The sequence below is a fragment of the Bolinopsis microptera genome, chromosome 8 (assembly GCF_026151205.1).
Source record: "Bolinopsis microptera isolate Bmic1 chromosome 8, MBARI_Bmic_1.0, whole genome shotgun sequence".
Taxonomy (NCBI): domain Eukaryota; kingdom Metazoa; phylum Ctenophora; class Tentaculata; order Lobata; family Bolinopsidae; genus Bolinopsis; species Bolinopsis microptera.
In genome coordinates, this window is record NC_087079.1 from 11,017,774 (window position 1) to 11,031,033 (window position 13,260).

At 38.9% G+C, this 13,260-nt stretch overlaps 2 protein-coding genes across 2 annotated transcripts in view; both read right to left on the reverse strand.

The window, feature by feature from the left end:
* The window catches only part of LOC134819637 (Golgi-specific brefeldin A-resistance guanine nucleotide exchange factor 1-like), a 391,238-nt gene that overhangs the window by 119,362 nt on the left and 258,616 nt on the right, over window positions 1–13,260 (reverse strand). The gene's annotated exons all lie outside the window — the stretch shown is intronic.
* Window positions 1–13,260, reverse strand: part of LOC134819244 (espin-like) — a 42,278-nt gene that overhangs the window by 26,208 nt on the left and 2,810 nt on the right. The window contains exons 3-6 of the mRNA XM_063829068.1: window positions 10,745–10,847; window positions 10,368–10,401; window positions 2,489–2,686; window positions 2,154–2,301 (exon numbers count right to left, since the gene is read on the reverse strand). Coding sequence (XP_063685138.1) covers window positions 2,154–2,301; window positions 2,489–2,686; window positions 10,368–10,401; window positions 10,745–10,847 — 483 coding nt within the window. The remainder of the gene's footprint in view (window positions 1–2,153; window positions 2,302–2,488; window positions 2,687–10,367; window positions 10,402–10,744; window positions 10,848–13,260) is intronic.

Sequence of the window (13,260 nt, forward strand, 5' to 3'; positions counted from 1 at the left end):
AGTTTAAACATGTGTGATGACGACACACAACATATTCATCTCATCAGCTGTATCGACACATACTTTAGCGTGACGTGGGAAAGTTTAACGTTCTAGTGACCCAAAAAATGGTCCAAATATAGACAAGAAAATCAACTCTCGCCGCATTTTGGGGACTAGCATAGAAATTGGGATGTGGGAAAATTATTGGCGTGACCTAACGGCAATTAGTAACAAACTTTAACATGATGTAATAATACAAGAGCATGGAGACTGGACACACCACTAACTTGTCTAGAACAGAGAGGATCATATCTCTGTGGTAGGTAACGTAAGTACATGGTATCAGGCAAAAGTAGCTGTAAATCTTCATTTAGAGTGCAGTGCTAGGGGTAATAAAATAAGGGTGGAGGAGGGTACCATAACCCGACCTAACCCCTGTCCCGACTCCCGTGATCGATTAAATATTGATACTACAATTTAGACATGAACGAGAGAAGAGGAACCTAGCTACTGCTACTACTAATAACCACCATCGTGTTCCCAAGTCATTCATCTCAAACTGCAACTGCCCGCTGAAATGCAATACCTTCAGCACGCCACGTGACTTATCCTAGTGTTTCTATTGGTGGAGATGTGCACACGTGACTGCGCGTCCAGTTCCTATAGGCTTCTTGTTTTGTCACGTGGTGTCGTGAGGTCATGAGGCGGCGGTTTTAGGAGGATTTTCCCGTGACTAGCGATGCATGAATGGGGGCCAGAAGGCGGTGAGGTATAAAAGCTACGACGAATGATCTGACGACTGGTCGTGTAGTATGAAGTTCAGTGTGGAAACTAATTGAGTGTGGAGGCTGGATTCAGACTTCGGTTTGAAAAAAAGGAGAATTGTAGTGAGCATGATTATTATATACGCCGTTACTGTAACGTCCAGTTGAGTTAGACATTGGGCCTCCAATGTTATTGGATATTCCCAGCGATACTGTTATCATTTAACTACAGTCCAGCCCTAAACAGACTCTTAAACATGGTTGGTAATTTTTTATTTTACATTGCTCATCTATAAGGACGGGGAGCATCTCCGGTACCCTTCCCATTATTCCATTATTATTATATTCCGATATGGATTAGAAATAGATTGTTACGGCGAGGCAATCTGGGGGAGGTGAATAACGGAACACTTAACGCCTAGCGTCGCGGTTTATAGGTTCAGAAAGCGAAATTCATTTGTCAGATTGAGTAGATTCAGGGGTCCTGACATCATGTTTATTGTTTTATTCCTAAATGTTATTGAATATTAAGCTCTCTATCTGACAAATAACCTACAAATAAAATATTGGGAAGTACGAGATTTCCTGTTTGATAACGTAATACTGTAATATGAAAGGATCTGTCAAGAAGCTCCGATATCCGCTTGTGTGGGAGTAAGAGCTGTCTCTGTAAATTCGACTAGGAACTTTGCTCCAGACAGCCAAATCACGAGGTGAAAAGTTTCAAAATGGAACATTGGAACAAAAAGGGGAGTCGTCTGTAAACCCTTTGTGTTGCGCTGCGACCCTTTGGGTGTTGGATTGTTTTGGAATTAACAGAGCAGGGTTTTTATCAACGTTCACTGGAAGGATGCTGCAGTTTGAGAAAATTTGACATTTCCCAACAAATCAACTGCCAAATTATCCTCTTTAAACACAGAACCCCCCCCCCCCCCCCCCTCACAGCATATTCCCACTGTCTTTAAAAGCAGCTGTCAGTTATACTGGGTGTATTAAATGTTTGCACTATCGTGTTACCGAGTGGCGACTGTTTAGGTAAAAGTGTGTTGTATTAAAGTGACGGCAACTGCTATAATTGGAATGGAATGACTGATTTTACATGGGAATTTGGGGAGCGGAGCAAATTTCTGAGTGGTGAGTCATATACTAGTATGATAATAATCGTAAGGAGCGACGATTTTTTTAAAACAATCCATATCGGATAAAACAAAGATCCAACCCACCAAGACAAGCATACTGGGTTCTTAAACTCTACTACATCCCCTAGAAACTAACATGACAAACATAAGACGCATACATACCACATTATATATATAGAACATGACATAACCACAAAAACCACACATTATAGCGCAGAATTATAACATTAAAATCAAAACCATGAAAACCATTCAAAAAACCACGAACCTTCTAACGAAAGCCCGCACCAGAGTAACATGTCCCAGTTCACAAGCTAGATGGAGCGAAGTTGCTCCCATGTCGTCCACCTCCCGACCACACAGCTTAGTTTGCTTTAGTAACCACCCAACCACTGCTGTGCTGTTGTACTGGGTTGCTGGAGAGAGAGAGGGTTAGATTCAACACTCTCTTGCATATTATATATAGTACGTCAGATTTCTTGAAAATGTATAATTTGTTAACATTGGAGTTAAACAAATTACTATAGACAGTTGGCACTGGACTGGACACATCACCCCAAACTTTGGACACGAGAAAATCAACCAGTGAAACCCGGTACATACCAATATGAAGCGGAGTGTTTCCCACATAGTCATGCGCACCGACGGGACACCCACCACTTGCCACTAGTCTCAGACAGTGTAGATGGTTAAATTGGCTGGCAACGTGCGCTCCATTCTGTGACTTGTAGTTAGTCGCTAGAATATCCGCCGCCGTGTGTCGTATTATGTACTTTAGACAGTCGTACTGTCCGTGTTGAACTGTAGGTAGGTGGATTGTTTAGGAAAGTTGAGTCACTGTTGTGAAATCAGCTCTGAGAAGTCTGTGGTGAAATGCATGCAAGCACATGGTTTATGAATACGCGCGCGGTTTAAAAGCCGCGCATACTAAATGTTGACGGTATGCGCAATACTTTTCACATAAAATGTTCAGCTGCGTGCTACAAATAACTATGAAATTGCCGCGGAAATTTATCCTCTGGTAGGTTTTGAACGGACAGCTGTTAAACTGAGGAAATTGAATTAACACAGTCGCTTGACACAGGTTATCCTTGAACTCTCGCTTGGAAAGTATCCAAGTTGTTTACGAGCACGCCTTTAATTTAAACTCGCGGTTAGCAAGATGTAGAAAATTCCATTTACCATTTCAATATAATTTCATCATTTACGACCATCAAATTATCTGACACCATTATACGGATGATTTAACACCAGATACGTTTGATACGATTCCCACCATTTGGATAGAAGTAAGCCCTGTTGATACTTCAGACAAGGGCTGATCAGGGGTCACATATGGTAAATTTTTATCCGTGTATTAGAGATATTGATGAAATAGCGTTATTGATGTGATAAAGATACTGATAAGTTATTATAATAAGTTGTCTTTGTTAAACTACTGAACCTTGACAGTATTATACCGATCGATAAAATTCCTCTTAAAAGTCTGATCGTTTCTATAAGATATAAAGGTATAAATATAACTCTATATGTATCTAGCTATTGTCTCCAGTATTATATACCAAATATAAATAGGCGAATTTTAACTTTCATTAGCTCTGGTTATTTTAACAACATTTCGGTTTTGTATTTGGAAGAGAGGTTAGTGGTGTTACGGCTAGGGTTTTTAAAACGGTTACGGTACAGAAAGAGTAGGAAGTTACTTTCGTGACAGGAGGTTTTGTTAGTCTATGGACAAATAATGTTCGCCAAATAAGGAAATTTCGATGTGGCGTTACTTTCATAATATAGCTTCTAACGTAAGTTTACCTGCTATAATCCAAAAATTGCACTTTTTTCATCGATCTATGGCCTTAGGGATGTACAAAACAATTTCGGGAATAGGGAACATGACCTCACTTTCTCTTTCGTTATCCACAAGCAGTGACTCATACTAATTCATTTGGGAGTCGACTGTAAAATTTAAGTATGCACAGTGCACACATTGCACAGTGCACAATTTAGGCACGTCAGGTACTTAAACCAACTCACAAACATGCGACGGAATTAGTTCCTACATTATATTATATTTATATTAACTTACATTACATAATATAATATATTAACTAACTCTAATGAGTCACTAAACAATACAACTATATAATATCCCTCTACTTCTTGCCTTGCATTGGCCACAGACAAATGACTAGAGCACAGTTTAAGTATTGTACAGTACATCCCAGTACATTATTGGCCCCACTGGGCTGGATCACGACTGTATTCACTGCTACAGTTTATACTTTATATCTCTTCTCTCCTCTTCATAGCCCCGCCCGCCTGGATCCCCCTTTGTTGAAGAGAGCAAAACAACAAATTATTACTTCTTCGCATTGTAAGGTAAAACAATAGAGTCTGGTTGCGCGGAAAGATTCTGATAGTGTGAAGGTGGGAACTATTGTCTTCTCAGATATTAGATTGGGAAATTTGTAATGAATTCGTCAGAGCTGCAAACTCCTTGCAAATACTGCACACTTACTGGGGCCAGTTCTGCAGTATGTAACGGCCTAATATGATGACATATGCTAGAGACTTGGCAGAGTTACATGAAGTAATCAGTGAGACAGTAGCAACATTAACGTGTAGCCCCGACTACAGTCACAGACTAGTCACAGACTATACAGTCACAGACTATACAGTCACAGACTATACAGTCACAGACTATACAGTCACAGACTATACAGTCACAGACTATACAGTCACAGACTATACAGTCACAGACTATACAGTCACAGACTATACAGTCACAGACTATACAGTCACAGACTATACAGTCACAGACTACAGTCACAGACTATACAGTCACAGACTACAGTCACAGACTACAGTCACAGACTACAGTCACAGTCTACACACACAGACTACAGTCACAGACTACAGTCACAGACTACAGCCACAGACTACAGTCACAGACTACAGCCACAGACTAAAGACTACAGTCACAGACATGGTGTTCTACACTCTACAGTCTACAGTCCCAAGTCATATCCACAGTCTCAATTGTAGACAATTGGTGTCACAGAGCATCTGTAGTGTAGTAGTCAAGGAGCAGCAACTGCAGCGCTACTGTACACCGTACAGTGCGCAATGGTAGTACTACAGTTGGCAGAGAAACATGGACTAATCAGAAATAGAGCAGCATTAACGTGCACTACAACCCCAACTGTAGCCTCCAGACAATAGGAGCAGAGTGGAACTGTAGTATTACTGTACTGCTGTAATGGTTGGAGGGTCCTCTGCATTGTCCTGACTCCAACATTTCACAACCTTGCAGTATTTTATAAAGGGTGCCCCATTGGATATGACGGAGGCTGACGTGGTTGCCTTTTACCACCTCAAATAACATTACTACGGTATGGGCGAGGTCAGAAAATAGCAACAGTTTACACAATTTGCACATGCGGTATTTTACACAATTTGTACGTGTGGTAGTTAACACAATTTGCAGGTGTGTTATCTACAGCAGTATTGGCTGTAATCACTTGGTTAACGTTCACATTTACAAAGTGCGAGAATATGTTTCAAGTTTTACGTCACTCCTCACCAGGGATATTTGGTAGATAGTCCAAAGACGCGCAGAGAAACAGTGAAAACTTGTAAGTTAGAAACAAATCCAGAATCCTCCATTAGATCCCACCAGGTGTCATGACATCAGATCACGTGTAATGATGTCACGCCTCGTGACTGTCAAGTGAAAACATGTAAGTTAGAAAGGAGTAAGAAAGATAGTGAGAGTTTGACGTGTGAGTGGATTGTTCTCCGCATTTACACACACGGACACACGAAGAGAATGATTTAATGTAAGATACTTTTATGGTTTGCATGAGCTTAACTAAAAATTAGCTGTTAAGTAACTCTGACAGCCCTGAGTTGATAGTACTACGTAACTAAGAGCAACATAACACTAACTAAAATTATGTAATCTGTAAACAAGGTTTGACAACTCCATCCAAACACCCACTCATCCCTCGATCTCGCAGAAACTTCCCTCGACCCTCGTGTTACTGACGTATTCCTCAAACATCCCCCCAGCAGCACTTCCTCTCAATAATTAACCCTCGTCAATCCTTTACAATAAACTAATATACCTGTCAGGCACTTTCTACAAAGAGTGACTTATCACGTGACGTCACGTGACTTATCACGTGACGTCACGTGACTTGAATTACCTGTCACGTGACTATACAGAACCAGATATTATGTTTATCGCGTACAAGAGAGCCCTGTTCAGTGCAGTAAATGGTAGTTCTACATTGCTGGAACATATTCTGCCAGGTTGTTGGCAGGGAGATATGTATCCTGGACTTGGTAGCCAGGGGGAGTTTAAACAGATTTCTACAGAATTCTAGGGTCCTAGCATAGGAACTGTCTAATTTTGCTTTCTAGTGCTGTTCTTGACACTTACATTGTACTGCAATAAACTGAGATGTGGGGTGTTGGGAGAGGATTAGGTCACATTTCTTATCATCAGTTTATCATATTGAGTATTAACTAGGGTAAGATCATGTTCTGTCGGCCGGTAGTTACGCAATACCGTAATATTTAAAACACCCACAAGTGCTTTGTGTGTAACCCTCATTAATGTTACTCATTAATGTTATTCTATTCTCATTAAACACATAATAACACATTATTATGTACATAACTGTGTTCCAGTTATCACAATAATATCACTAACTAAGTAACAGAGGGCTAAAACTTCAATATATTATTATAAAGCCCTTGCTCTATAACAAATGTTACATAAAGCTTCTCTCTCCGTCCAATCACAATATTACAATGCATGATTTGTTGTAAGGTATTAGTTTCACTAGATGTACAGGAGAGATTGTGCAATGTCACTAAGATCCCCTACTACCTGCCCGTACCAGTCGATCTTGGGAGGCTGTTTCCGTGACGTCTAACTGCAATTGGTCACTAAACTTCCCGAAACTTCCCCCACTATTACTTCTTTAGATGACAATATTTTATATTTCTATATTAAATATAAGTATAAAGTTATATTATAAAATATTTTATATTTCTATATTGAATATAAGTTATATTATACGATCAAAAGACCTCCGATAGTGTTATTAGAACACTGACACGTGCAGTTACGACAGTTTGAGTCAAAATAACAGGGATGAAGGCCAACACCTATGAAGCCATACAATTTCATTGTGAATACTTTAGTACTTTAGTATGTTAATACTAGAATACCTTAATACTTTAATAAATGATAGTAAACTATTCAGGACCAACTCCTAACATAGGAATCCTAAGACCTAAATTTATAAGTGATGCAACGGAAACGTAAGCAAGAGGGACAACCAAGGTCCGGATGTTCTTGCCAACGGCCGGATACTATTTATCTCTCTGTTTGACTTCGAATTGAAGTTGAGTCAAAATACTGCAACTGGACACAACCCAGAATTGAGAATTGGGGTATGTGTTTTGACTTTTGGCACATGTGATCAGATCACATATTTGGGATTCCGCTCACTAAAATCACAGCTCACAGACACAGGGTCTCCATAGTTAGTTCAGCACAAGGACGGTATTCAAGACACTAATTGAACTAACTTGTTAATGAGTCCAGCTAACAAACCCACCCCAAACAGTTCCAAAATAGTTCTCATTTTATACCTACACAGAGATTACAAGAAATCAAATATTTCAAACTTATTTTACTGCTATCAATTATTTTTTCCCGATCCATGACTCGTGCCGAAGGCACAAAAGAGTCAAGGACAAGGGTTAGCGATCGAGGTTTTTTTTGTATATGGTAGCTTTGCGACCGTGCGTGCGTGCGTGCGTGCTTACGTGCCTGCGAGCACTGTTATCGCCCACGTGACTACCTGCGCAAAGTTATTTTGCGTGATAATCTGAATTATATAATTGTTGGCGCGCGGCGCTGAACCAACCAAGTACATTATTAATTTCATCATGTACGTATCTCAATAGGCACTAATTGATAGCAATAGCATATTATTATTATTTTGAGTCAGTATTACTATTTTGCACAGATCCGTGTCAGGTTGCATAAACAATAAACATATGGTTACATAGAAGTATACACGATTTTCAAATTCAATATAGAATTATATTAACTGGGCGGCGCTCGGCAGTCGGCATGTCACTTCGCCATATTTGCATGTTTATATAAACAGTAAAGACTGGGCCGTCCCCAGGTTGTATGGAATATGATAAATACGCCATCACGGATCGGGAAATTGAGCGGCCATCCACAAAAGAAAATCGGCCGCATTTCTTGTTGTTATAATAGATTCATCTTTTACACAAAGGGTCACAGACCAGTATGAGTCTATAATCTCTTCCTTCATCCAAAACTCTGTTTTTTATTACATGTTACATGATCAGATAGAAGTCATATCAGCAGATTCTTGGACTCAAAAAGTTAAAATAATAGTCAAGGTTACAATGTCTTGGCTCTGTTATACACTTAAACTATCTTGCTTAGAATTCGAGTCGTCTAAGAATTAATTAAATATGAACTCCACCCCGTAGTTAAGTCCATATAGGTTCAAACCCAAATTAGCAGGTATCCTTCGCCAAATATGGACATTCCCCGACGTTTTTGTAGGCAACTACGTAAAAGACTCATGATACTGTCACATATTTTACATTTAGGACTTTAGGTTATTTATGTATGTACGTATAATGAACTTATCACATCTCAGAGTTAAACATTATCAGCGTCACCTGACCTGATAAACAATCCAATAAGTAGAGATAACACCTTATCAATACCTTATCAATACCCCACAACCAGTCATGTCCCCATAATAACAGTTAACAATTTAACGTGTCCCCTTGACATGTCCATATAAAGTCAGCAGCACAGCGGCCAGTGGGGATAGCAGGGCTAGCGGACTGTAGCTGGGGTTGTCAACACATCCTGTGTTGAGTGCAATAACTTGACTTCAACTGCTGAGCTATATATCTGCTGTACACCCGAGCACTGGCTTATATAAGATCATTCGTCAGAGTCAGGGGTCACGTGATCATGGTAACCACGTGATCTTATAGATCTAACACGTGGGCGTGAGGTGAGAGCGGAACTAAAGACACCACACCATTGGGAACCAGCCACGTGATATACACAAATCAATGACTCGAACAGATAGCTCAACTCAGTACTTGATACACACCGATACACCCATAAATACAGGTTAAATGCATTAGTCCGGCTAGCTATGGTTTGAGAGGATATTGTGCCGTTGTTGTTGACACGATGGCAACACACTGACACATATTGTTACTGGTTTGACAGACACCCTGTTTAAAGTCTCGTCGCAAACCCCCGCTGAAGCCCTTTAAATACGGACCGTCAAAGACAGTTCAAATTATTAGCGTGGTCATGGCTGTGGCTTATGCTTTATGTGCATAAATAATGTTGGTGTGTGACTAAATATAATACATGTTACTAATTTTTGTACACTCGGGAAAGTTAGTTTTTGCTCCCAGTACAATGGTGTTCGACCCAATTATCAGATCAAGCTGAGCAAGCTGCTGAAGGTCCTGATAACACATTTGGTTCCATGGTGTGGTAGTAGTAGCTATGCTTCACTTGGTCCAGATTAGTTTTACTAAGTAATTAGATTAGTTTAGCTTAGTTGAAAATAATGATCCTAATTCTAATCCTATCCCAATTCACATACCTCAATTTTAACCTTAATCTCCTAAACATGATATTAAAATAACCACAAGAGGCTTAAAACTGAGTAAAGGAGCAGGGTTACTTATCGGAACAGTGTTAGTTTATCTTGGTAGGAGACGCCCCGCCATGCACGTAATTGTAGCTATTTAGAGAGAAATATCGAGACATAACGAATCCATATTATTCCGGAGAATCATGAGAATGATAAATTCTTTTAATTAATTAATTAAATTCCCGCCTGACAGGCTGTAACAGTTCGGAACTGTTAAAATGAGAGTTAACACTAACGGCTAGCTTGATAGTCTCAAGTGTTTTCCTTGTTATGATTATATTCCACGCTGTGAGAAAATTTGCGAAGAGAACAGATTGCAGATAATAAAAGTTTTAAATCCAAAGCTTGATTAATAAATAATAGCTGAATTCGATGTTGAATTCAATGCTGCAATACATCGGACAACATAGTACATTGATTAGAATAGACGGGAGTGTTTTTGCCACATGGTGGACGAATTAGAGGCAGGCTTATACTCTTATAGTACGCGCCGCTCAGCTTATATGTTGTTTTTACCGGACTTATATTTACTACCCGGCTAGTGGTATGTATAATATATTGGAAACTTACTATGTTAATAAGTCACTAAGTCGCTTGTAAACTTGGCTACTATTACTAAGCAACTAAGCATCTTACTAGTAACTAAGTAACTAGTAGTAACTAAGTAACTAGTAGTAACTAAGTTTTAATAAACACAGTACACACCCTAGATAAGATAACGAGGTATTTACCTGCCATAAGGAGAGGTGTCATTCCTTTCTCGTCCTGTAAAAGTGAGTGTCAACAATAAGTCACATCTTCTAGAACACAATATCTTATAACTTTATAAATACCATCACACATTGGATATTGTTAGAGTTTACTAAAACTACCAGAATTCAGTGTTGATCTCCCGGAGAACCAATAATCCGGGAAAATTAAAACGAGAAAAAGAGGTGTGAGGCGGTTCTAACTAAATAGCTGACGGTCTATGGCGGTCAATGGCGGCTGCCTCGCGCCGCTGTTCCTGAAGAAGCCAACAAGAAACGGAATCTTAATCCGCTGAGACAAAACTCGCTACAAAAGTACTTTACAGAAACCGGCAAAGTAATGAAGGAAATGCACCAACCTCCTGATCAAGGCTGTGTCTGTCGTATTTGTAGATCCAACTCAATAGATCTACGTGTCCATGTTCTGCGGCGTAGTGGGCTGCCACACTCCCACATTTAGATCTGGGAGAGAAGTGTCAGGAGGGTTTTTAAGCGGTGCCTCATTGCTTGATGAAGGACAATACTAAGATACTAACACAATATCCACTTTGCTGCGGTGTAAACAGTTAGCCTCTACTTCTATTCACTGCTATAGCTATTTGGCAGGGTAGTATAAAGTTATTTTCGGTATAATGTCAGGCGAATATTTTTAGAATGCCAACTATTTATTGGTTATTCTAAATAAATGACCCTCGTGATTAGCAGATAGCCGATAGGGGCGTAAACCTAAATTTCTCCAATTAATGGCGAGTCCGTTGACGCCTCCTCCACTATCTATTTGATAACGAATTTTAAACATTCCACATGACTGGAACTTGGGATATCTTTGAACGGTTATTAACAGTTATTAACGGTTGTCATAGTTTGTTACACATCTTGTACGTGTTTTCATTTAAATATCCGATAACATTACATATTTAAATGTGTTTGGCAGGCGAGGAATTTAAAAATATTCCGATAGCTAGAATAGTATCTAAAGTAACGCTTATTAGGCACTGATCATGAACATTTCAAGTCGACGCATTCTTAAAATAGATACTTTTATTCGTAATTGTATTAGATTTGTTGTTTGAATCTAATATTAGCATAAAGTAAGCAGATTGATCCTACATATTATGAGATTCGATACAAAAATATAATATCATAATATAATGTACATTCACGCGTTTCTCAGAGCCAATAATTCTATGAGAACAAATATTCCATTACTAAAGATAACATTTTATGATCCAGCGCCATGGTAGCAAGTCATATTTGGGCTTGTTATTCAGTTATTTATTCTCATTCCAAACAATGAGCTGAAAAGCATTGGCCTAATAAGACCATCGAAAACAGCTTAAGTCAAAGTGTTACAAGATAATATTGTAAAACATAATATATTATAATGAGATATCAGATAAGTTCCCTGAGTGTTACAGAGTATACTAATAATCTAGTGAGGCTCCACTTGGGGGGGGGGTGTCATGTCCCCCCCCCCCCCCCCCACTTGGTACACAACCATATGCTAGCAGTGTCAGGGTTAATAAATCTTTAACAATTTAACTTGTCTCAAACTTGTTAAAATCTAGAGTTATAGCTTTGTAGCTGTTATACTCCCTATATTATTATTGCAACTATATAATTCTTTATCATACTTATATTCCCTGCATTATAGTTCTATCCCCTATATTTCTAATTAATGGACTGGGATTGGGCAGATAACATCATCCGACTCTAGAGTCTAGATAAACTGAAATAGAACTTATGATAATCATTTTGGGGCACTATATAATAATATCGCTCCATATAATTAAAAATATGGTCACTGCAAAAATTGCAATTTCCACCCCTGCTAAGCTCCCAGACCGCCTTCCTAGCTCAACTTTTGAAATTTAAGAACTTAGTGTAACACATTGGCCGGCTGGTTTTGGCGATTACTTAATTTTCGACTGCAAAAACTGGAGTGTTAAGAGACATGTTGACGCTAGACTTTGTGATTTGTCAGGTTTTCCAGGACGTAACCAGGAAAATGTATCCATTTTTAACAAACAGTAACTACTAAGTACCCAGCTATGAGAGGAACTGTTCACTGTACAAACTAGATGTGCTGATGTCTGGTGAGTAGGAGGTTAAAACATTGCACTTGCAGTGTGTGTCAGAGCTGACTTTGTCTGCAACGCCGTCTGTGCAGACTCCTTTGCTAACTATTAATGTTACTGACGGTAAAGCAGGTTCAGAGCCAGGGTTCCAGACCAGACGAAATAGAGAGAAACTTTAAGAGTTAATTCAAACTTATTAAGTTCATTTTATTAACTTAGAACTTAGAGGAAGTTGATAAAATAGCCCAATAATTTAATTGCCTTCCCTGCTGATGTGGTTCCACCACATTGAATACTGAAGTTTAAATGCCAAATTTAACGAAACCTCCGGGATTTTCATGTCAGAAGTTAACGGTAAGGAAGTCCTGTCAAATTTTAATCCAATTGGAACTTGGCTACGATTTAACTTTCCAGTCTTGGGAATATCTATTTTAAAATTCACTCGAACCTCTATAAACTCCTTGTCCAGTGGAATGTGGATGAAAGCAGTAAGGTTGAGGTTCTTCATTATAACTCTAGTCATGAAATTGGTGCTCAATAAATTCCAAGTATTAGAAATAAAAACCGGACTCTGTTTTGTTAAATGCTTGTTCTATTTACATCAATTATTTGATTATTTGATTAAATCAATTTAATCAAATAATTTGAGTTTCGGAGTCTAATACTCATGTCTCATTGTGTATTTCATTTGAGTTTCCATATCAACAGAAAACCTAAAGTTCCGTTTTTGTTTTTTTGTTCGTAATGAAGATAAGCTGTTAATCACAACTTAAATACCGACCCAATCAGCATGCATA